This window comes from Scleropages formosus, chromosome 3 (assembly GCF_900964775.1).
Source record: "Scleropages formosus chromosome 3, fSclFor1.1, whole genome shotgun sequence".
Taxonomy (NCBI): Eukaryota; Metazoa; Chordata; class Actinopteri; order Osteoglossiformes; family Osteoglossidae; genus Scleropages; species Scleropages formosus.
This window is the reverse complement of record NC_041808.1, coordinates 13,891,293-13,912,997: the sequence shown is the minus strand read 5'-3', so window position 1 is coordinate 13,912,997 and position 21,705 is coordinate 13,891,293. Positions and strand designations below refer to the sequence as shown.

At 42.0% G+C, this 21,705-nt stretch overlaps 1 protein-coding gene across 2 annotated transcripts; it reads left to right on the top strand.

The window, feature by feature from the left end:
- The first annotated feature begins 808 nt into the window (after nt 1-808).
- Nucleotides 809-21,353, top strand: dhx9 (DEAH (Asp-Glu-Ala-His) box helicase 9). 2 transcript variants are annotated; one of them, XM_018753694.2, is made up of 29 exons: nt 809-843; nt 957-1,008; nt 1,796-1,914; nt 2,876-3,016; nt 3,125-3,236; nt 4,189-4,334; nt 4,529-4,677; nt 6,393-6,439; nt 10,575-10,711; nt 11,732-11,821; nt 12,180-12,341; nt 12,953-13,030; nt 13,113-13,304; nt 13,400-13,541; nt 13,738-13,820; nt 13,933-14,089; nt 14,325-14,422; nt 14,939-15,152; nt 15,430-15,524; nt 15,705-15,778; nt 15,905-16,057; nt 16,715-16,875; nt 17,042-17,153; nt 17,740-17,901; nt 17,998-18,125; nt 18,719-18,948; nt 19,263-19,378; nt 19,499-19,699; nt 20,156-21,353. In XM_018753694.2, the coding sequence occupies exons 3-29, from the start codon at nt 1,804-1,806 to the stop codon at nt 20,448-20,450; spliced, it is 3,786 nt and encodes a 1,261-aa protein (XP_018609210.2). In that variant the 5' UTR covers nt 809-843; nt 957-1,008; nt 1,796-1,803; the 3' UTR covers nt 20,451-21,353. The 2 variants fall into 2 exon arrangements, with proteins under 2 accessions (XP_018609210.2, XP_018609211.2); XM_018753695.2 differs by lacking the exons at nt 809-843; nt 957-1,008; nt 1,796-1,914; ... (2 more) ...; nt 4,189-4,334; nt 4,529-4,677 and adding an exon at nt 5,781-5,891.
- The last annotated feature ends 352 nt before the right edge of the window (nt 21,354-21,705 follow it).

The window sequence follows — 21,705 nt, the reverse complement described above, 5'->3', positions numbered from 1 at the left end:
TGGGATTCCCTGGGTTGAGCTGGAGGAAGTTGCAGGGGACAGGGGCAGCTGGGCCTCTCTCCTCTCCCTGCTGCCACCATGACCCTAGAAGGACAAGCAGGGTAGAAAGTGGATGGATGGACAGACAATTTAAGGTATTGGTTCACACACACACACACACACACACACACACACACACACACACACACACACACACACATTTTCAGAACCGCTTGTCCCTTACGGGGTCACGGGGAACCGGAGCCTACCCGGCAACACAGGGCGTAAGGCCGGAGGGGGAAGGGGACACACCCAGGATGGGACGCCAGTCCGTCACAAGGCACCCCAAGCGGGACTCGAACCCCAGACCCACCGGAGAGCAGGACTGCGGTCCAACCCACTGCGCCACCGCATCCTCCTTCGGTATTGGTTCAAACTGAGGATACTGAAGCTGTGATCTTTGGGTCCAAAGGTAGTATTTCTAACCACCCCACTATCTCATAGTTAACAACTTTCCAGTTTGTATAGATGACACTTAATTTTTGGATTGTTGCATTCATTCAGCTACATAATTTTTGAGGGAACACACCTCACTCAAGGATACAACAGTTAGACAGGGGATTTGAATCTGTAACCTGTGGATCCACAGGCAGCAGCTTTAACCACTACACTACATCCTCTCTATATATGTTACTGTACGACGTGTTGTGTTGAGACATAATTTATTTGAAATTCATGTTTAAGGAAAACGGAAGTGTAGTTTTCTACCCAATGGGAACGCGGGCTTTTATTTTGACAGGGTGACGCTCTCAAGCGGAAGTTCTCGTTCTTTCCGTCACTTTTCTGGAGCTCGAGTCGCCGTAGGTACTATATATATAGCTTTTAGTTTGACAATAATGAATGCATGAGGAGACACTCTTAAATTCAAGTGCATTCGTAGTAGTAATAATAATTAATTTTTTTTTTTTTATATGCAGCGTTTGCTTCGTCGTTTTCATTGAAGACAAGAAGAAGACAACAACACTGGAGGTTTGTGTGTTAGAACTGAACAGGCCGTACGTACGGAGCTGCTAGCTTGAAGCGACCATCATCATAAACTCATTTAATACTACTAGCACAAAGATTTACTCGGTACGTGATGAACTACTAGGGGGAAATAATTTTGGCTGAAGTTTATCTTCACGTGCTCGGATTCGAAAGCAGTTGCCCAGCGCGTTGACAGAGAGACGGACGGTGACTCGGACGGGGGGGGGGGGAAACAATTCAATGCGTGGCGCGGCTTTCCAGGCTTTCGCGTGCGATTCATGATTCGGCTGCGGCTCGCGATCACAAACGGAAAGTCGTGCTCTGGCCTAGTTTGTGTTCCTGTTTTTTCTTTTCATTTTTTTCAACATTCTCCATGTGTTATTTTGATTATGCCGTACTTATCACAGCTACTACTAGACCGTGGTGGAAAGTGTGTAAGCAGTGGTGATCTGTGCAGTTCTGCCCCAACTTAAGTCTTGAGCGTAAGTGTCTGTTTCCCCCATTGAAACTCGGTAATAATAGGCGATTGGACCGTCCGATACGGGCTTTCGTACGAACATGAGGCTGTGTGCGAACCGACTACCGAACTGGAACACGCATTGATTGCAGACCATTACTGTCACCTGCTGCTTAGCTAACGATCCAGTGAATAACACGTATATCTTTTCCAGCGAAAGACAGAAAATTCATACAAACTCCAGGCTTTCATTGGCAAATGTAGTAGAGACACATAGGTATTAATAGGGATTGGAGATTTATTTATTTTACTTAACGTGGATTCATTCAACAGGATCTGTGATGGGGGACATAAAAAATTTCCTGTATGTCTGGTGTGGGAAAAAGAAAATGACACCCAACTATGAGATCAGAGCTGCTGGTAACAAGAACAGGCAGAAGTTCTTGTGTGAGGTAAGAAATCTCTTTTACATGCTTTTAATAAATCGGCAAACTTTTGTTTTTTTTTGTTAGTATTGATTCGGATGCTTTGTCACAAATGTAATTTACATTTATATTTACTTAGCAGACCTTTTTTTCCAAAGCAACTTTCAATGAACAAAGTGTTATCAGCCCACACACCTTATTCACCAAGGTAACTTACACTGCTAGATACACTACTTACACTGGGTCACTCATCCATGCGTCAGTGGAACACACACACTCTGTCACTCACGCTATGGGGGAACCTGAAAAGCATGTCTTTGAACTGTGGGAGGAAACCAGAGCACCTGGAGGAAACCCATGCAGACACAGGGAGAACATGCAAACTCCACACAGACTGAGTGGGGATCGAACCCATGTCCTCTCGCACCACCCAGGTGCTATGAGACAGCAGCGCTACTCACTGTGACTGTATCTGGTCTGGGAAATATAGAAACTTGTAAAGCAACAACCAAGTTTGCATAAAGGATTCAGATAAAAATGTAGGTGATATGCCATTTTATTTAATACAGTATAGCAAAAGTACAGCTGATAATTGAGCTCTTCAGTTTATTGGTGCTGTGTAGGTGATATAAAAAGATGTCAGTGGTGCGAATAAAACGTGCAGTATCTGGTGGTATTTTTTAGTGAAATACATCTGCAATAATTTCCCTTTTATCAGAATTTTAATATCGTGGATACTTTTTGACTTACACTCATATGCACGTGTGTGTTTGTGCGCACGGTTACTGGTTCATTAGGGAGGTGTGCAGCAGGAATACGTGTAATGGTATACAGTATACCATTGGTATACGGCTTGATTTTCTTTTTCTACAAACGGCTGGCTGAAGTAGACGAATGCGGTTATTCACCGTTTTTCTGTGAGTGTGTGATTATGAATGTGCATCTTCCCTCAGTACTTGTAATTACTACAAGTTTTTCTCGTTATTAGGTCCGTGTGGAAGGTTTCAACTACATTGGAATGGGTAATTCCACCAACAAGAAGGATGCCCAGTCCAATGCGGCGAGGGACTTTGTTAATTACCTCATTCGTGCTGGAGAAGTGAAGGCTGCCGATGTTCCTTCGGTTGGGGTCAGTTTAAACTGCACTTTTAAAAACTGTTGTTGTTGTAAAAATTTGATTAGTTTTTTTTTTTTTTTTTTTTTTCCCCCCCCTCAGTGTCTCTATTCCTTTTTGCAGCCCAGCATGAGTGAATTTGGTACATCAGCCAACAAAGGAGAAGGTGGTGGCTTTGGAAATCTTCCATCAGGTGGTCCTATCCCTCCACACCTTGTTGTTAAAGCTGAGAAAGGTAGGATTCTTGCATTTTCAAAAATATGTGTATTTTAGTACGTGTATGTTCAGGGGTTGGCCAAAATAATAGAAACACCATCTAGCAATATATTAATATCAAGGACCTAATAATAAGTAGTGCCACATTTTCCGTTCAGAAAGTCTTGAGTCCTTATTGGAATTCTGCCGTAAAAGTCCTGAACTCTGTTGAATATTGTGTCATTCTTCAAGAAGAAAAGCATCTGGTTCTTTTGGGGATCAAGAAGATGGAAACCTACTTTGCACTCTGTGCTCAAGATCTTCCTGTAAAGATTGATCTGTTGATTGGGGAGGGCATGGAAAGTGACTTCATGGGGCTTGTCGTCGATTGCATATACACCAACTCCTGTAATGTATACCTGTGAAAAGGCGTCACATTGGATTCAGAATTGCTCATCTGTAGCTCACCATCTGAGTTGTACATCGCTTTGGAGCAAAATGTCCACAGGATGAATAAACAGACTGTATGTCAGCAACCCAGATAACTCCTGCTGCAAATACCTGCAACCCAGTGGAACTATTTTGGAGTGCCACATGTGTGATGGATTCCCTCCTTAGAGCATACATATAGCCCAGAGGGAGACAAGTGTGAATCTATTAGGCTAACTTAATATATGTAAGTATGATTCCACTCAAGATGATGCTTACTCTTTGCAGCTGGGTGAAGCTCTAGCGAGTGAGTTCAGTTGGTATGCTGTCCTCCTCTTCTGAAAAAATAAATCCTGAACACTTCTCAAAAAGTTTGTATCTACAAATGTTACTTACTGTTTGTAAGTCAGGGAGAAACTGCTCTTTTACTCACGTGTTTGTACATGAGTGCATAGCATGTTGTGGACATTTTTCTGAGCTTTTGATAGTTGGTTTTTTTTTTTTTTTTTTTGCATTCTTGTTATTTCAATGTAATTTTCTTTTTTATTGTTTTGGTTTTATAGAGCAAGCAGGTAATCAGCCTGGCTGTAGCTCTGGACAAGTACCTGGATTAGCTGGTATGAGTTCTCAGACCGGTGATGCCCAGTGGGACCGTGGGGCCAATCTGAAAGACTACTTTTCCAGGAGAGATGACCAAGAAGCACAAGCAGTGAGCACTTTTACTATATCAGTAATTAACTGACATATATGACTGACTAATAATTTAAATGATTATTTAGAAATGGTGTTAAACGTTTAAGTTGTTCGATACCTAAATTCATTTTAGCCCATACACTTAAAGCAGTGTATTTAAGATATTGTAAGTTGTCAGTGATTGATTTCTTTTTTTTCCCTTATTGGAAGACCCTAGAGTCTGAAGAGGTTGATTTGAATGCTGGACTACATGGGAACTGGACTTTGGAGAATGCCAAAGCTCGACTGAACCAGTTCTTCCAGAAGGAGAAGAACCAAACAGACTACAAATACTCCCAAGTTGGCCCAGATCACAACAGGTTAAGAGGGATGGTGGGATTTCCCATATAGTAATAAGTTCTGACCTTTAAAAAATGTGCATTATGGTGGGTTAAAATGAGCAGATGGCTTGATGTTGGTATCTTTATGCTTTGTTTTAGTGGAGCTTCATGTTAATGTTCAATTTGAGTCGATACATCCCATTGTTAAATTGCAACAAAGTCAGTTGAAGCATGTATTCGTATTTACCAGGTTTTGGTTTGTCCACATCAGTTCATTTACCAAGTTTGACTTGGCAAAACAAAATTCTGTAACTTCCATAATTGCCGTTATTGCTTTTGGAACTCACACACACACACACACACACTTGGCAGTTGGTATATTTGTATATCAAGGGGTTGGGATCGAGGGTAAGTGTAACACCAGGTTTTACTTTGCTCAAATCTTTGAAAGAAGGTCTAGAGAGGGCACTGTTGGTCCGAATGTGATGACCAGTATGTTTCTCAGCCAGCATGATATGGAAACAGAGCCTTCCTTGGTGTATCAGTAACCCCTGGGAGGTCTCGCATTTCTCCAACAAAACAATTCCTTGTTTCCAGTCAACTTATAATAATCCGTTTCTTCCTGTATTGTCATTGAAACATGTTATTGCAGTTACATTACAAACTCCCAGGGTTCAACATAAGTGACACAATGTAGCAAGTACTTTTTCTTTTAAATTTGTAAGTGTAATATAGTCGGAGGTCTTGTCACAAGATATTCAAAATTGTCATGTATCAGGGTAGCATACTTTTTTTAAAATTCAGGTATCAAAAGGTTTGTAACTTAAAGCATATAGCATTAGTTAGCATTATTTTGTCAGTAATTTTAGAAGTTTTATTAGGCATTCACTTAATGTTTTAAGTCTGAATTGAATCCTAGTGAAATGCTTAATATTTGTGCTACAGGATGCATGTAAATTTAGTTACACTTGGTACGTAACTACATTTACTGGCACTGATCTGGGCACTAGACAAAAATGTTGAACTCTGGTTAACGCTAAGCTGTCACTTGACTATATCTTTTTTGAAAGGGGACCAGGCTTTGATTTGCATTGTCGCTGTTCCTATAGGGTTTGGAGATTCCATGGCTGAAGGAACAATGATTATGGCAGAGAAACATACTGGCATCCAAGTTTTTTCTTCTCTCTTGAGAGAAGACTAGTTCACCTATGAGTGAAGTTGGTCATTTCTGAATTACTTGGCATGATATTAAGGTATACGTCTCAGACGATATAATTATTTGGAAAGATTTCCATTTTTTATGTTACATGGACTAATGCAGTGCTGACTTTCTTGTTAAACAAATTTTTTTTTTTTTTTTTTTTTTTTTTAACCACTGAAAAAGTGAAAAGTATTTCTCAAGTCCAGATTGTAAATGATGAATGATTTCATGTTCCCATGAGTACAATTTCATCAGTGCTACCAGTGTCTTGTGCAGATACCACACTGTTAGGTATAATTATGCATATCTATTCTTAATTCCAATACATTGGCTAAGAAGTAAAATTACATCTATCACTGCCAAATATTCAAACCTTGTTAGAAGATTAAATTAACTTATGTCATTCTAATTTATAGAATTTTTCTTGTCTAAGTTTTTCTGTGGGCTGTTGAGTGAATACTGCTGTATATTTATTTTGAGATGTTGGTATAGCATTATTTTCACTGGTGGCAGGTAGTGATAATATTCAAATGTTTTTTCTGTTCTTTTGCAGGAGTTTTATTGCTGAAATGACTGTTTTTGTACGGCAGCTTGGTAGAAGTAAGTAACATTTTGTCAGTGAAATTATCCTGCATTTACTATGCATAAAAAATTTCCTTTTGCCCCATCTGAATAACTTTTGGATATTTACATTTATTAATTTAGCAGACACTTTTCTCTAAAGCGACGTACATCTCTTATAAGTTGATCATATGTACTTTGATGGGCTCACCACCTGCCGGACAGGCTGTAAGGGGCTGGTGCGTTGTGATTTGGGCGGTGGTCGGGGCCAAGTGCCTGGCCGACCCAAACCTCGGGCGCCACCTCTGGCTTTTGGGACTTGGAATGTCACCTCACTGGCGGGGAATGAGCCTGAGCTAGTGCGGGAGGTTGAAAGATACTGTCTAGATATAGTCGGGCTCACTTCCACTCACAGCTTGGGTTCTGGAACCACTCTTCTTGACCGAGGGTGGACTCTCCACTATTCTGGCGTTGCCCAGGGTGAGAGGCGGCGGGCGGGCGTGGGCTTATTAATAGCCCCCCAGTTCAGCCGCCATGTGTTGGAGTCTACCCCGGTGAACGAGAGGGTCGTCTCCCTGCGCCTTCGGGTCAGGGAACGGTCTCTCACTGTCGTTTGTGCTTATGCGCCTAGCAGCAGTGCAGAGTACCCGGCCTTTCTGGAGTCCGTGGGGGGCGTGCTGGAAAGCGCTCCCACTGGGGACTCTGTCGTTCTACTGGGGGACTTTAACGCCCACGTGGGCAGCGACAGTGACACCTGGAGGGGCGTGATTGGGAGGAATGGCCTCCCTGATCTGAACCCGAGTGGTGAGTTGTTATTGGATTTCTGTGCTAGTTACGGTTTGTCCATAACAAACACCATGTTCATGCATAAGGGTGTCCATCAGTGCACTTGGTACCAGGACACCCTAGGTCGGAGGTCGATCGACTTTGTAGTCGTTTCTTCTGATCTTCGGCCATATATCTTGGACACTCGGGTGAAGAGAGGGGCTGAGCTGTCAACTGATCACCACCTGGTGGTGAGTTGGATTCGATGGTGGGGGGAAAAAGCTGGACAGACCTGGCAGGCCCAAACACATAGTGAGGGTCTGTTGGGAACGTTTGGCGGAGGCCCCTGTCAGAGAGGTCTTCAACTCCCACCTCTGACAGAGCTTCAACCAGGTCCCGAGGGAGACTGGGGACATTGAGTCCAAATGGATGATGTTCCACACCTCCGTTGTCGGGGCGGCGGTTCGGAGCTGCGGCCATAAAGTCTCCGGCACCTGTCGCGGCGGCAATCCCCGAACACGGTGGTGGACACCGGAGGTAAGGGATGCCGTCAAGCTGAAGAAGGAGTTCTATCGGGCCTGGTTGGCTCATGGGACTCCTGAAGCAGCTGACGGGTACCGGCGGGCCAGGCGGAACGCGGTTCTGGTAGTCGCCATGGCAAAAATTCGGGCCTGGGAGGAGTTCGGTGAGGCCATGGAGGAAGACTCTCGGTCGGCCTCAAAGAGATTCTGGCAAACCGTCTGGTGACTCAGAAGGGGGAAGCAGTGTTTCGCCAACACTGTTTACAGTGGAAGTGGTGCGCTGCTGACCTCAACTGAGGATGTCCTCGGGCGGTGGAAGGAGTACTTTGAGGATCTCCTCAATCCCTCCGACACGCCTTCCGTAGAGGAAGCTGAGGCTGGGGACTCGGAGGGGGACTCGTCCATTACCCGGGCTGAAGTTGCCGAGGTAGTCAAAAAACTCCTCGGTGGCAAGGCTCCGGGGGTGGATGAAATCCGCCCCGAGTTTCTCAAGTCTCTGGATGTTGTGGGGCTGTCTTGGCTGACACGCCTCTGCAGCATCGTGTGGAGCTCGGGAACAGTGCCTCTGGACTGGCAGACCAGGGTGGTGGTCCCTCTTTTTAAGAAGGGGGACCGGAGATTGTGTTCCAACTAAAGGGGATCACACTCCTTAGCCTCCCTGGGAAAGTCTATGCCGGGGTACTGGAGAGGAGAATCCGACCGATAGTCGAACCTCGGGTTCAGGAGGCGCAGTGCAGTTTTCGCCTTGGCCGTGGAACACTGGACCAGCTCTATACCCTCACTAGGGTGTTGGAGGGTTCATGGGAGTTTGCCCAACCAGTCCATATGTGTTTTGTGAACCTGGAGAAGGCATTCGACCGTGTCCTTCGTGGCATCCTGTGGGAGGTACTTCGGGATTATGGGGTTCAGGGCTCGCTGCTACGGGCTGTTCGTTCCCTGTATGACCGGAGCAGGAGCTTGGTTCGCATTGCCGGCAGTAAGTCAGACCTGTTCCCGGTGCATGTTGGACTCTGCCAGGGCTGCCCTTTGTCACCGATTCTGTTCATTATCTTCATGGACAGAATTTCTAGGCGCAGCCAGGGAACGGAGGGTGTCTGTTTTGGTGGCCGCGAGATCACGTCTCTGCTTTTTGCGGACAGTGTGGTCCTGTTGGCTTCATCGAATCAAGACTTACAGCACGCACTGGAGAGGTTTGCAGCCGAGTGCAAAGCGGCGGGGATGAGAATCAGCACCTCCAAATCCGAGGCCATGGTTCTCAGTCGGGAAAAGGTGGATTGCCCCCTCCAGGTTAGGGGGGGAGTTGCTCCCTCAAGTGGAGGAGTTTAAGTATCTTCGGGTCTTGTTCACGAGTGAGGGGAAAAATGGAGCGGCAGGTTGACAGACGGATCGGTGCGGCGTCCGCAGTAATGCGGTCATCGTACCGGTCTGTTGTGGTGAAGGAGGAGCTGAGTCGTAAGGCGAAGCTCTCAATTTACCGGTCGATCTACATTCCTACCCTCACCTATGGTCATGAAGTTTGGATCATGACCGAAAGAATGAGATCGCGGATACAAGCGGCAGAAATGAGTTTCCTCCACAGAGTGGCTGGGCGCACCCTTAGGGATAGGGTGAGGAGCTCAGTCACCCGGGAGGAGCTCGGAGTAGAGCCGCTGCTCCTCCGCATCGAAAGGAGCCAGTAGAGGTGGCTCGGGCACCTGTTCCGGATGCCTCCTGAATGCCTCCCTGGTAAGGTGTTCCGGGCATGTCCCACTGGGAGGAGGCCTCGGGGCAGACCCAGGACACGTTGGAGAGACTACGTCTCCCAGCTGGCCTAGGAACGCCTTGGGGTTCCCCCAGAGGAGCTGGAGGAGGTGTGCGGGGAGAGGGAAGTCTGGGGGGCTCTGCTTGGACTACTGCCCCCACGACCCGGTCCTGGATAAACGGAGGAAGATGGATGGATGATCATATGTATATACAGGGCAGCAAGTAGTATAATCATTACAGCATTTGTCTGACGGTATGAAATCCTTAGGTTCAGATCCCCCCCTTAGTTGTACGAGCCTTGATCAATAAGTGCTATCTTGAATTGCCATGGTAAAAATCACATAGCTGTAGAAGTGGATAAGTCATTGTAAGCACTGTGGTATACCAACTTAAAATCGTAAGTTGTCACGAAGCCTTGGCTAATTGGTGAGTATAATCATTTGTGGCATATAATGGTAATTTTGCCTAATTTGAATTGGTGCTAAGATTTTTATTGGAATTACTTGGGACAAGCAGTTGTAAACAGCTTGTAGGCAGCATGGTGGCACAGTGAGTAGCGCTGCTGTCTCCCAGCGCCCGTGGTAGTGCCAGAAAACGTTGGTTCACTCCTCGCTCAGTCTGTGGTGTTTGCATGTTCTCCCCTGTGTCTGCGTGGGTTTCCTCCGGGTGCTCCAGTTTCCTCCCACAGTCCAAAGACATGCTGTTCATGTTCCCCCATAGTGGGAGAGTTACACAGAGAGTGTTTTTCACTGATGTATGGATGAGTGACCCATTGTAAGTAGCATATGTAGCAGTGTAAGTCACCTTGGTGAATAAGGTGTGTGGGCTCATAACACTACATAAAGTTCATTGGAAGTCACGCTGGAGAAAATGTCTGCTAAATAAATTAAACATTGGTTGATCCGCTCAATACATTTGTGACCTTTAGAGTATAATGACTTAAGGTTTGTTTCCTTATTTGTCTTTTGAGCCATTTATATTCTTGCAATGTTGAGGAAACGATCAATAATTTAATGTAACGGCTGTAACCACTTTCTGAAAGCGGAGTCAGGACAAAGGGGAAAAATGGAATACTTTATAATGGAATATCAAGATGGTGTCTTAACAGCTGGCTGATCTGGTCATTCTGCTGCTCACTGTTGTAGATGTGTTTGCCCGTGAGCATGGCTCTAACAAGAAGCTGGCCGCCCAGTCCTGTGCGCTCTCTATTGTACGCCAGCTTTACCATCTGGGTGTCATAGAACCTTACACTGGTGTTACCAAGAAGAAAGAAGGAGAGACGGTGAGTGAGTAATTCTGGAAATGGGCATGTGTTAATAAACTTGTCAAATCTTGCTCTCTTTTAAGGATAGGTTTATTTATTCTTTCTAATTTCCAGAGCTTTTAGTTTATGCATCCTTGAGCATGAAAGGTTCATGTAAAATTTTTTTCCTGCTTCTCCTAGTCTGGTTAGTTGCTAGCTGGACATAGACTTCTGGTTGAGTCATGGGTGGCTCATTGAAAGAAAAAGGTACACAGAAGAGAAATACTTAGACTCTCTGGCTACTGAGGCTGAAGAAGCAGCTTTACAAGGGAATATGAAAGATCTATACACCACTACAAAAAAGCTGTCTGGAAAGTTCAACAAACTAGAAAGGCCTGTAAAGGACAAGGAGGGAAGGACCATCACTGGAGATGAGGGACAGAAGAAAAGATGGGTAGAACACTTAATAGACCAGCCCCTCGGGACGCACCAGACATCCAGCCAGCTGCTGTAGACCTGCCTATCGATTGCAGGGAGCCCACCAGGGAGGAGATCCGTAAGGCCATCAAACTGCTGAAAATTGGCAAGGCAGCTGGACCTGACAACATTGTAGCAGAGGCATTGAAAGCTGACATTGAAACCGCAGTGGAGATGCTATACCCCCTTTTCAAGAAAATTTGGAAGAACTTGTCCCAACAGAATGGAAGGAGGGATACCTCATCAAGCTACCAAAGAAAAAATGAATAGTTTTGGGTTCCCCCCCCTTCAGTAACAGAAGTTCCTAGGCAGGCAGGAAAGGCATGGTACAGTGCTATTCCGAATGAGATAGACTGGCGTTTTGTCACATGTAGTCTGTATGGAAATCGGTAGGGGGTGTGTGTATTTTAGATAGCATGGTTTTCGTGCTTGTCATGAATACGGCTTAATTGAGAGACATTTAAGATCGCGAGAAAGCTGCCCAAATAATACATGCGGTGGTTTTGCAACAGTTGTTTGAAGTATCTGCTAAATGCCTTTCATACTGACCTCATTCAGAAGGGTTATCTTGACTTCTAACAGCTGGAACCCTTTGAAGTGGCCTTGACAAATGATCTGCAGCGACAGCTGGACAGCGTAGTCCAGGAGTTAGGCATGCAAGTCCCTCCTCCAGTAAGTTGCACTTGTGCCCACACATTTTCCTGCTTTTATGAGGTAGGTTTAAAATACAACATAATACAATGCTAGGTTTGTTTTTTGGAAATTAATGACAGTTAAATTTTATTTGAAAAGATAAGTACTATGAAATATTTAAGTAATGGAGAAATAAGCCTATTACATGACATTTAGTGTTCGTTAGTCACACAAATACTGGCAGTTTCAGAGTTTTAACAGGGAGCAGTTAAACTTTTGAATTTTGGTTCTTTATTTCCAAAGAACAAAGCTCGTCTAATTCTTTCAGTTTTTATGTTTCACATAAATACATGGATACACTCTGAAATAAAATGCTAACTTCTTTGTTTTCTCGTAGCCTCAGGATACAAGTACTACGGTGTCACTGATCCAGGGAAAGATGGCTCACTTTGAACCCTCTCAAAAGCAGAGTTTTCCTGGTGTGGTGCCTTGGTCACCCCCTCAAGTGAACTGGAACCCATGGACAAGCAGCAACATTGACGAGGGCCCGCTTGCCTTTGTAAGTTCTTGTTGTTTTGGTGGACAAAAGGCTCCAGACAAAATAGAGTGCTCATTTTTCTCTATCAGATGCTGGTTGGTTGAAATTTATTCATTTAATATAAAACAAAATGTGAAGGATGAAATTGGATATTGAAATAACTTGGGGACTAGCCTCTCTCTGTTAAAGGAAGTTGGAAAGCTTCGTCCAGTGGTCATCGAGTGTGACTTATTGATTTTACAGAAGGTGTCCAGCAACTATCAAGATGCAAAACTTCAGGAACATAGTCAGAATATGTTTCATGTTAGTGTTTTCTATTTCAGTGTCCAGAATTTAAATGTATTTAAATATTCTTAAAAATATCTGCTGAAAGGTGCATTCAGAAATTAAAATGGAATGTGTTTACTTTTTATTTTCAGTTTTAGTAATAGAAGTACTCATATTACAAAATCCTTTTTACTCTTTATTTGTGGGAATTATTTACAGGCTGCTTTACTCTAGTGCTTTTTTGTATATTTCATGGGAAATGTTAGCTGTGTTTTAAGTGAGAGGGAGCTCTAAGCACTTTCATGTCTTCTGTTCTTAGAATGTGTCAGTAAATATATTGTTTCTTCTATTTATGTTCCCTCCAGTGCAGTCCGCAACAGATCAGTTCAGACCTACAGCATGAACTGATGTACCAGCTGGAACATGATCAAAATTTACAGAAGGTTTGTTTAGCCCCCTCATTTGCACGGAATTCTTTCCATTTGCATTCTCTTTCTTAGTTGTTTATGTCCTGTTTAACTTCAGGTTATTGAAGAACGGGATCAGCTTCCAGTGAAGAGGTTTGAAGAGGAGATTATGGATGCCATACATAGTAACTCTATAGTCATCATTCGTGGAGCTACTGGTTGTGGAAAGACAACTCAGGTTCCCCAGTACATCCTAGACGAGTTCATAAAGAACGGAAAGGCAGCAGACTGTAATATCATTGTAACCCAGGTGAGCTGACTTTAAATGAACTGGAACTTATCAGTGATAAATGATGGAAGAAAAATGGTTTGATTTTGTTTAATTTGTGTGTCTTCTTTTGACAGCCCCGGCGCATCAGCGCAGTTTCTGTTGCAGAACGCGTTGCTTTCGAGCGAGGAGAGGAACTGGGCAAGAGCTGTGGTTACAGTGTGCGCTTTGAGTCCATTCTTCCCAGACCCCATGCCAGTGTCCTCTTCTGCACCGTTGGTCAGTCTTTTGTAATGGCCATCGCATGTTAATTGTATGATCATCGTTATCATTTTACACCCTGCCTAGTATCAGTATTTAAAAATATAGTCCTTATTGTGGCTGCTTGATGTTTACAGCTTAAGTTGTTTGACTGCATTTAATTGCTTGGAACACAAACACCAGGTGAGTGCTCGGTCTCCTCCAATATGAATAGGTGTCCTTTTAAGAAAGCTGGAATCCGGGATCCGAGGAATCAGCCATGTCATTGTGGATGAAATACACGAAAGAGACCTCAATGTAAGTTAAACATGGAACAATAAATTTAGAACTGTGTTTATTTAATGAAAAATGTTTTTGCATATTCAGACACTGATTAAAATGAAACTCGGGGCTTTGTGTTAATACACAGACCGATTTCCTCATGGTGGTGCTGCGGGATGTTGTCCAAGCCTATCCAGAAATACGCATAATTCTCATGTCTGCAACTATTGACACAACAATGTTTTGTGACTACTATTTCAACTGCCCAATTATTGAAGTGTTTGGGCGCACCTTCCCGGTACAAGGTAGGTAAGCGTAGTAGCCATCACATTTCAGTTTTGCTGATCTCACTGGACTTATTTGTAATTCAGAACTTATCTTATATGCATAGAAATTCTCAATTTTTCCCCCCCCCCCCCCCCCATTTGTAAAAAACATGCTGTTTAATAGAAATTTCTTGTAGTATTATACAATAGATATTAAGTTTTCTTCTTGTTCAACTCTTATGTACAGTTAAAATATAAAAAATGTTTCTCTTAGAGTATTTTCTTGAAGATTGTATTCAGATGACCCAGTTTGTTCCTCCTCCAATGGATAAAAAGAAAAAAGAAAAGGATGAAGATGGTGGTGAAGATGATGTAGGTTGTGTTGTAGATTAGATTGTGGTCTGTGATGTAGTTTCTGGTTATATATGTGATTATTGAAAACTCATTTTAATTTGGTCCACATCAGTAAACGGCACCTAAGTGGCTGCTATAGCTATTGTTTTGTAAAACTATAGTGAAAGCAGGAAACCCATTTTAAAGCTTACATGTGCACTAGAAATTTAAGACCTCCAGTTAATTGTTTGCACAAGTAAAATTATATACGTAATATGTATTATGAGTTTATATATTTCAACCAAATTCAAAAAGACCAGTAGTGGCCTTGTATCTGTGTTTGCTAATACCGTTTTTTTTTAAATGTTCTCTCCCCCCCCCCCCCATGGTAGTGTATCCATTTTACTGTTGGTCTTAATATTTTGACAAACAAATGATTATTTCTTGACATTAATGCTTTAAGATGGACTGACTTTGGTTCACATACAAGGATAGTCCCTGCTACATCTGAGATGATGACATGCTGTGTTCCCTCTTGGCCTTGCATGGTTTCAGACAAACTGCAATGCTGTTTGTGGGGATGAATATAGCCCTGACACGAAACACTCTATGGCTCAGCTGAATGAAAAGGAAACCTCCTTTGAATTGATTGAAGCCCTTCTCAAGTACATAGAAACACTTAAAGTAGCTGGAGCAGTGCTTGTGTTCCTGCCTGGATGGAACCTCATCTACTCTTTGCAGAAACACCTTGAGATCAGTCTCCACTTCGGTATGTTCTTCAATCTTTGTGCTCTGCTGCTTATGCAAACATTTTTAGTAGGCAAAAAGACTATTTATTTTTATTTTTTTTTTTTTTTTAAAAATCTTAAACATACAACTGTGACTAGTTGCTGGCTTTCCCTTTTCAACTTAGTAATATAGTAGGGCATTCAGTATATTAGCATGTTCTGTAATCTGCGTAACAGGAAGTATAGTGTGGCAGTACTAAAAGATAAAATTTCCTGTGTGTGTGTTTTTATTGTCTTTTTTTTCCCCCCTTCTTTAAGGAAATCAACAATACAGAATTCTCCCTCTACACTCCCAAATTCCGAGAGAGGAACAGCGAAAGGTGTTTGATTCTGTGCCTGAGAATGTAACAAAGGTCAGTTGTATATGTATTAGAAAAAAGTAGAAATTTGGGAAGGGTAACAAGTTCACAGGAAGGACTCACTAGTTGTGAAGGTCTTTATACTTTTGTAATCGATCTAAATGCATGATCAGCTGCTATGGTGCAGTTAGTGTAAAGAATTGATTGATTAAACCTTTTTCATTAACCTTTCAGGTGATCTTGTCTACAAATATTGCGGAGACCAGCATTACCATCAACGATGTCGTATATGTAATCGACTGTTGCAAGTAAGTGACGTGTTTTAATTTTTCTTGAAGACCATGGGGTCGGGCACATCTCAGTTTTTGAGCTTTGTAATAAATTCCACCTCTCTGTTGTGGTGATGTGCAGTAATGATATTTTGTCTTTTACAGGCAAAAAGTCAAGCTGTTCACATCTCACAACAATATGACAAACTATGCTACTGTCTGGGCATCTAAGACAAACTTGGAGCAGCGAAAGGGTCGAGCAGGCAGAGTTCGGCCTGGATTCTGCTTCCATCTTTGCAGCCGAGCACGTTTTCAGAGGTGGGAAATTAATTTTAGATCAGAAATCTCTTATGTGGAGAATGTATACAAGTTTATGTAATAAACATCTAAAGTAATCAATATTTTTCAGTAATGTTATACATTAAGGGCAAGTGTGGTGGTGCAGCAGGTTTGGCCAGGGCCTGCTCTCTGGTGGGTCTGGGGTTCGAGTTCTGCTTTGTGTGGTTGTGATGGATTGGCGTCCTGTCTGGGGTGTCCCCCCTCCAGCCTTGCGCCTTGTGTTACCTGGCCTAGGCTCCAGCTCACCGCGACCCCCTTTGGGACAAGCAGTTTCGGACTCCGTGTGTGTGTGTGTGTGTGTGTGTGTGTGTGTGTGTGTGTGTGTGTGTGAGATACATTACACCTTGCTAGTCATTGCCAACTGTTGAAGTTGGTTGTAAACAAAGTGAGTCCAAATAAGTGTGATAAAATTCTTTAACAGTGAAACACTTATTCTTTTTTTCATCCAAATCTTTGCTCATTTTCCCTTAACTATTATAACTAATTTCACTTAAATTGCAGTACTTAAAGTGGGTTTGACTAGAGACATCGCTTAGGTTTAAAAACAAATGTACGTATTCAGAATCTGACTTTGGGATCCTGGGTTAGAGCAGTTTTTGGTTTTAATGCTGAGTAATAAATTATTTTCCGCCCTAGACTGGAGACTCATATGACCCCTGAGATCTTCCGTACTCCTCTCCATGAGGTGGCTCTTAGCATCAAGCTGTTGAGACTAGGTGGCATAGGACAGTTCCTTTCAAAGGCCATCGAACCTCCTCCACTGGATGCAGTCATTGAAGCAGAGCATACTCTGAGAGGTAGTTTGTGATGATTTATATGAAATGGATAAAATTGCAGTCTGAATTTTTTTTATATTACTGTGCTGTATTTATGTTTACCTAAAGGTGTGTGTGTGTGTGTGTGTGTGTGTGTGTGGTTTTTTTTTTTTTTTTTTTTTTTTTTTAAAATCTTGATTCTGACCAGAATTGGATGCCCTCGACAGCAACGATGAGTTAACCCCCCTGGGCCGAATTCTAGCAAAGTTGCCTATTGAGCCTCGACTGGGAAAGATGATGATTATGGGCTGTGTGTTCCAGTGAGTCTTTAACCAGAGTGGCAAAAATTCTTTTCCCTGCTTTTTAATGCTGATTCCTTTTGATTGTCCTTGTAGACTTATTTTAAATGGGGCTTGGTGAATGTGTAACTCTTTGTAACAGAATTTGAATTAAAATTTACAATTAAGAGAATTTACAGAAAGTCTGACAAGACACAAGGCAGACAGGAAAACATTTTGAACTCAGGATGACTGCCATTGGAGAATTGAGTTTATGGATTTAACTTAATTTGTAAAACACTGTTATTCAAATTTAGAGACTTCCCCTCTGGGGAAAAAAATATAGGATTAGTCTAGCATGCACCAGATTGTTAGAGGACCTGGTGGTGGGGCAAAGTGGTGGTGCTTGGCAGAGGTGTTGCATGTGTGTTGGAATGCATTTTTTAAAGAGGCGGAGAGGGAGGGAATTAAGAACAGAAGACAGTTAAAGAACAATGTTGGGAAAATTTTAATAAGATATTGAATGAAGTGGACAGCATGTGTTATAGGTAGGAGTTAATGTTATGATGATATGCTTTAAAGAACCAGAACCAGTAAAGTTTTTCTCCTCACTTCTTTTGCTCCATAGTGTTGGTGATGCAGTGTGCACCATCTCGGCAGCCACCTGTTTCCCAGAGCCCTTTATCAGTGAGGGCAAGCGTTTGGGTTTTGTCCACAGAAACTTTGCGGGCTCCAGGTTCTCGGACCATGTGGCCCTTCTCTCAGTGTTTCAGGCCTGGGATGATGCTAGGTTTGTCACCACCAGCTCCTGTGCTCTTGCACACTACCTTTTTTGTGCTTTAAATTTTCAGAAAAGTTAAACCTACTACTTTGCCCTTCATTTTAGAATGGGTGGTGAGGATGCCGAAATCAGATTTTGTGAACACAAAAGGTTAAACATGTCCACACTAAGGATGACATGGGAAGCTAAAGTACAGCTGAAAGAAATTCTGGTAAATTCTGGGTTTCCTGAAGGTATGCTCATTCCCTGCAAGTAAAACGGTGCAAAAAGTGTACATATATGTATGTGGCTTGGTATTGTTAATTGAGTCGAGAACAAATCTGTCTTTTGGTTCTTCCAGTGAATACAGAATGGCTGGTTTAGGACCACTTAGTTTACTGCATTGTATTCTACTATACTAGTATAAATACACTTCATGAGAATGTACTGTTATATTCATACATTTAAAAACATATGACCAAGTGCCCAAATGGTGAACCAAATTAGGACTAAGCAAATATGAACATCATATAGCTCAATTATATTAAATGTTGGATTTCTGATTATAAGAACGAGACAAAGTTAAATGCACACATTGACAATACGTATATCTATTCCATTCTTAGAAACTTGTTGTATGGAGCTCATTGGACATTGCTGCAGTCCAGGACCAGAGCACTGAAATATCTCACTGTGCTGTTTTAATTCATATGTTGCTGCTAGTTACTTTTCTAATAAGCAGTGCAAAAAATATGGTTTTAAAAAAAAAAAAAAACTTAAGGTCAATAGCCATGGGTATTTATGTGTATACTGTGTTTCCCTCGGTAATTACAATTTGTCATCATAGATTCCTTGATGACACAAGTGTTTAACAACACTGGCCCGGACAACAACCTGGATGTAGTGGTTTCACTGTTGAGCTTTGGCTTGTACCCAAACGTGTGCTACCACAAGGAAAAAAGGAAGATCCTCACCACGGAAGGGCGCAATGCTCTCATCCACAAATCTTCTGTCAATTGTCCCTTCAGCAACCAAGACACGAAGTACCCTTCACCGTTTTTCGTTTTTGGAGAAAAGGTTGGCGCTGTGAAAGAATGTGAACTTTAAGATATAGTACAAACTGGCAGCATTGCTTTAGTGACACATTTATAGGGTCTTTTTTGAAAGTGTATCTCTGATGACACTTAACATTGTAATGATGTTAGATATCTTGCCTTTTATTATAAAATGTTGTTTTGGCAATCAGATGTGACTTGAGTCTAATTTGTGCAATATCTGAATTTCATAACATTTGATATTCATAGAATTTTGATAAAATTTTAGATGTTCTCAGTATTATTGGTCTTTGCTGAAATGTTTAATATAGTTTGTTTTATTGAACTTCCGAACAGATTCGGACACGTGCCATCTCTGCAAAAGGAATGACTTTGGTCAGCCCTCTCCAGCTCATTTTATTTGGATCAAAAAAAATCACATCCAATGGTGACATTGTTGTACTAGATGATTGGTATGTGCTTTCTCTTTTTGGGTGCAGAATTTCATTTTCAATTGTTTCATGGGAATTTGCTGGTAAACTTAAAAGCACTTGAATGCTAAGTTTTAGTTACATGGTAATTTCTCTGTTTAGGATCAAGCTGAAAATACCACATTACTCAGCTGGCAATATAGCAGCCATCAGAGCTGGAATGGAAGCTCTTGTTGTGGATGTCACAAAAGACCCACAGTACATAAGCGAAATGAGCCCAGTCCACCAGCACATGTTGAACCTCATCCGGCTGATTTCCAAACCTTCTGCTGCAGGGCTAAATCTTATGGCTCCAAACTTGCGGTAGGATATAACCTTTAATCTCTGTTCTATCAGTTGTTTTCCCATGACAGTAACTGAACACATTCAATTCTGTGAAATGTCACCCCTTTTACTATAAAAGTATTTTACCTGATGATGTTACATTTGACTGACTCTTATTAGAATATGTGGTGTCTTCTGCAGACATTTTACACCTTATATAAAATAGATGCTGTGTTATGTGCAATCTCTGAGCGTGATGGATTATGGCTTATATGCAAGGGTTTGGACCTTTAAACTTTTTTTTTTTTAAAAAAAAAAAAAAAAAATTTCACTTTTCCAAGAATACAAAACAGAAAATTTTGTATTGCCAGGATATTTTTGCTGTATTTACTTTGTGTGTAGCCACTGTGTAAAGCAAAGTATCTGCTGGACAAGACTGACAGTATTAATTTATGCATTATTAACTTAAATGTCTTAAACTTTTTTCCTTATCAGATTTGGTGATGGCCCACGGCCTTCCAAGATGCCCCGATTTGAAAGGGGGGGCGGAGGTTACCACAGGGGCTATCAAGGGGGAAGCGGGCCAAGTTTCCAAGGAGCCGGGTATGGAGGATATGGAGGAGGTTACGGAGGACATAGAGGGGGTTATGGAGGAGGAGGAGGAGGAGGAGGGTATCGCCACAATGGTGGGGGTTACAGAGGTGGCTGGGGAGGATACTGCGGTGGAAATAGCTATGGTGGAAGAGGCAGCAGGGGTTATGATGGATACCGAGGAGGTGGAGCATTTTAAAATGTACAGTTATTTCACAGCAGTGATCCTAACCCAGCTTCATTACTCATTAAATCTGATCTGAACAATGTGGCGTTGGTTGTGTTTTTTTTCAACAGCGGATAAGTTTCCTTTCTATGCAGTCACTGCTATATGTGGAGCTTTGCTTGTTCTTTATATTTCTGTAAAACCTGTGCAGTAGTTAGCTAGGAGTAGCACCTTTAACATACTTAGTTTTGAGGATGTATGTGTTTTGTTTTGGTGCAGCAGGTATCAGTGGTTAAACCCTGGACCTTCTAACCTTTTGAATTCTGCTCCTGGTGCAGGATGTTTATAAGATCCTTATTGTATAATTCCAGTTTAAAAAAAAAAAAAAAAAAAATCATTGTATGCGAGTTAAAATACAAGGCTAAAACTGCATCTTCCCTTGAGGAAGGCATCGGCAAAATATTGGATGACAGTAATCATGCAACTTCTGATATACATGAATTTCAAAATAAATTGATCTTAATTATTTGTTAAATTCAGTCTTCATGAATGCACACCAGATGTATAATTTCATTTAGACTCGGACATGGTCCTGTCAAACTAATTGTACTCATCATTCCTTTTGCTTTACAAATGAATATTGATAGAGCAAACCAGTGTCCCACTGTGTTATGTAGTTGAAATGGTTCTTCATATTCACTAGGTGTGTGTTATATTTCCTGATGAAATTTAGTGATTCCATATAATTCAGGATTATGAATGTAATTACTAAATGGCTTCAGGTAGAGTTGTGGAAACACTTGTAAAAAGTTGCCCAAATTCCTTTGTTTGTAATATAAGTTTATAGCTTGTTTCAATCTTCAAAGTTTGTAAGGAACACTTTTACAATGGAGAAAGACTGTAACTACTACCTTCAAAATGATTACTCTAATAAACTTCTTGGTCAATTCTTCAGTTGTCTGGTTTTTCCTTAGTACTTCTGGTATATAAATCCATTCTGATCTCATTGGAAAAATAAATTCCTTAATATTAAAAACTAAGGTCATATTGCAAAAGTGAATATGTAGTTGTATTGCAAAAAATAATTTTGCAAATCTTTTTTCTTCCCCAAAAAAGCATAACTATTTAATTGATGAGCTCAGTCAGCTATGGTGCCTGTTGTGCTGAGAAGCACACCACTGTTATATTATGAGCTGAAGGACTGTACATGCATGTAGACATTGCTGACCCAAGCCTGACCAGTCCTTGCTCCTTGAGATCTGAGAAGCGGGTGAAGGGCCAGACAGCC

Coding starts and splice junctions, on each gene's coding strand:
- dhx9 (XM_018753694.2), top strand. CDS start 1,804: ATGGGGGACATAAAAAATTTCCTGTATGTCTGGTGTGGGAAAAAGAAA. Junction 13,031..13,112: donor ATGATCAAAATTTACAGAAG/GTTTGTTTAGCC, acceptor GTTTAACTTCAG/GTTATTGAAGAACGGGATCA. Junction 17,154..17,739: donor ATTATGGGCTGTGTGTTCCA/GTGAGTCTTTAA, acceptor TTTGCTCCATAG/TGTTGGTGATGCAGTGTGCA.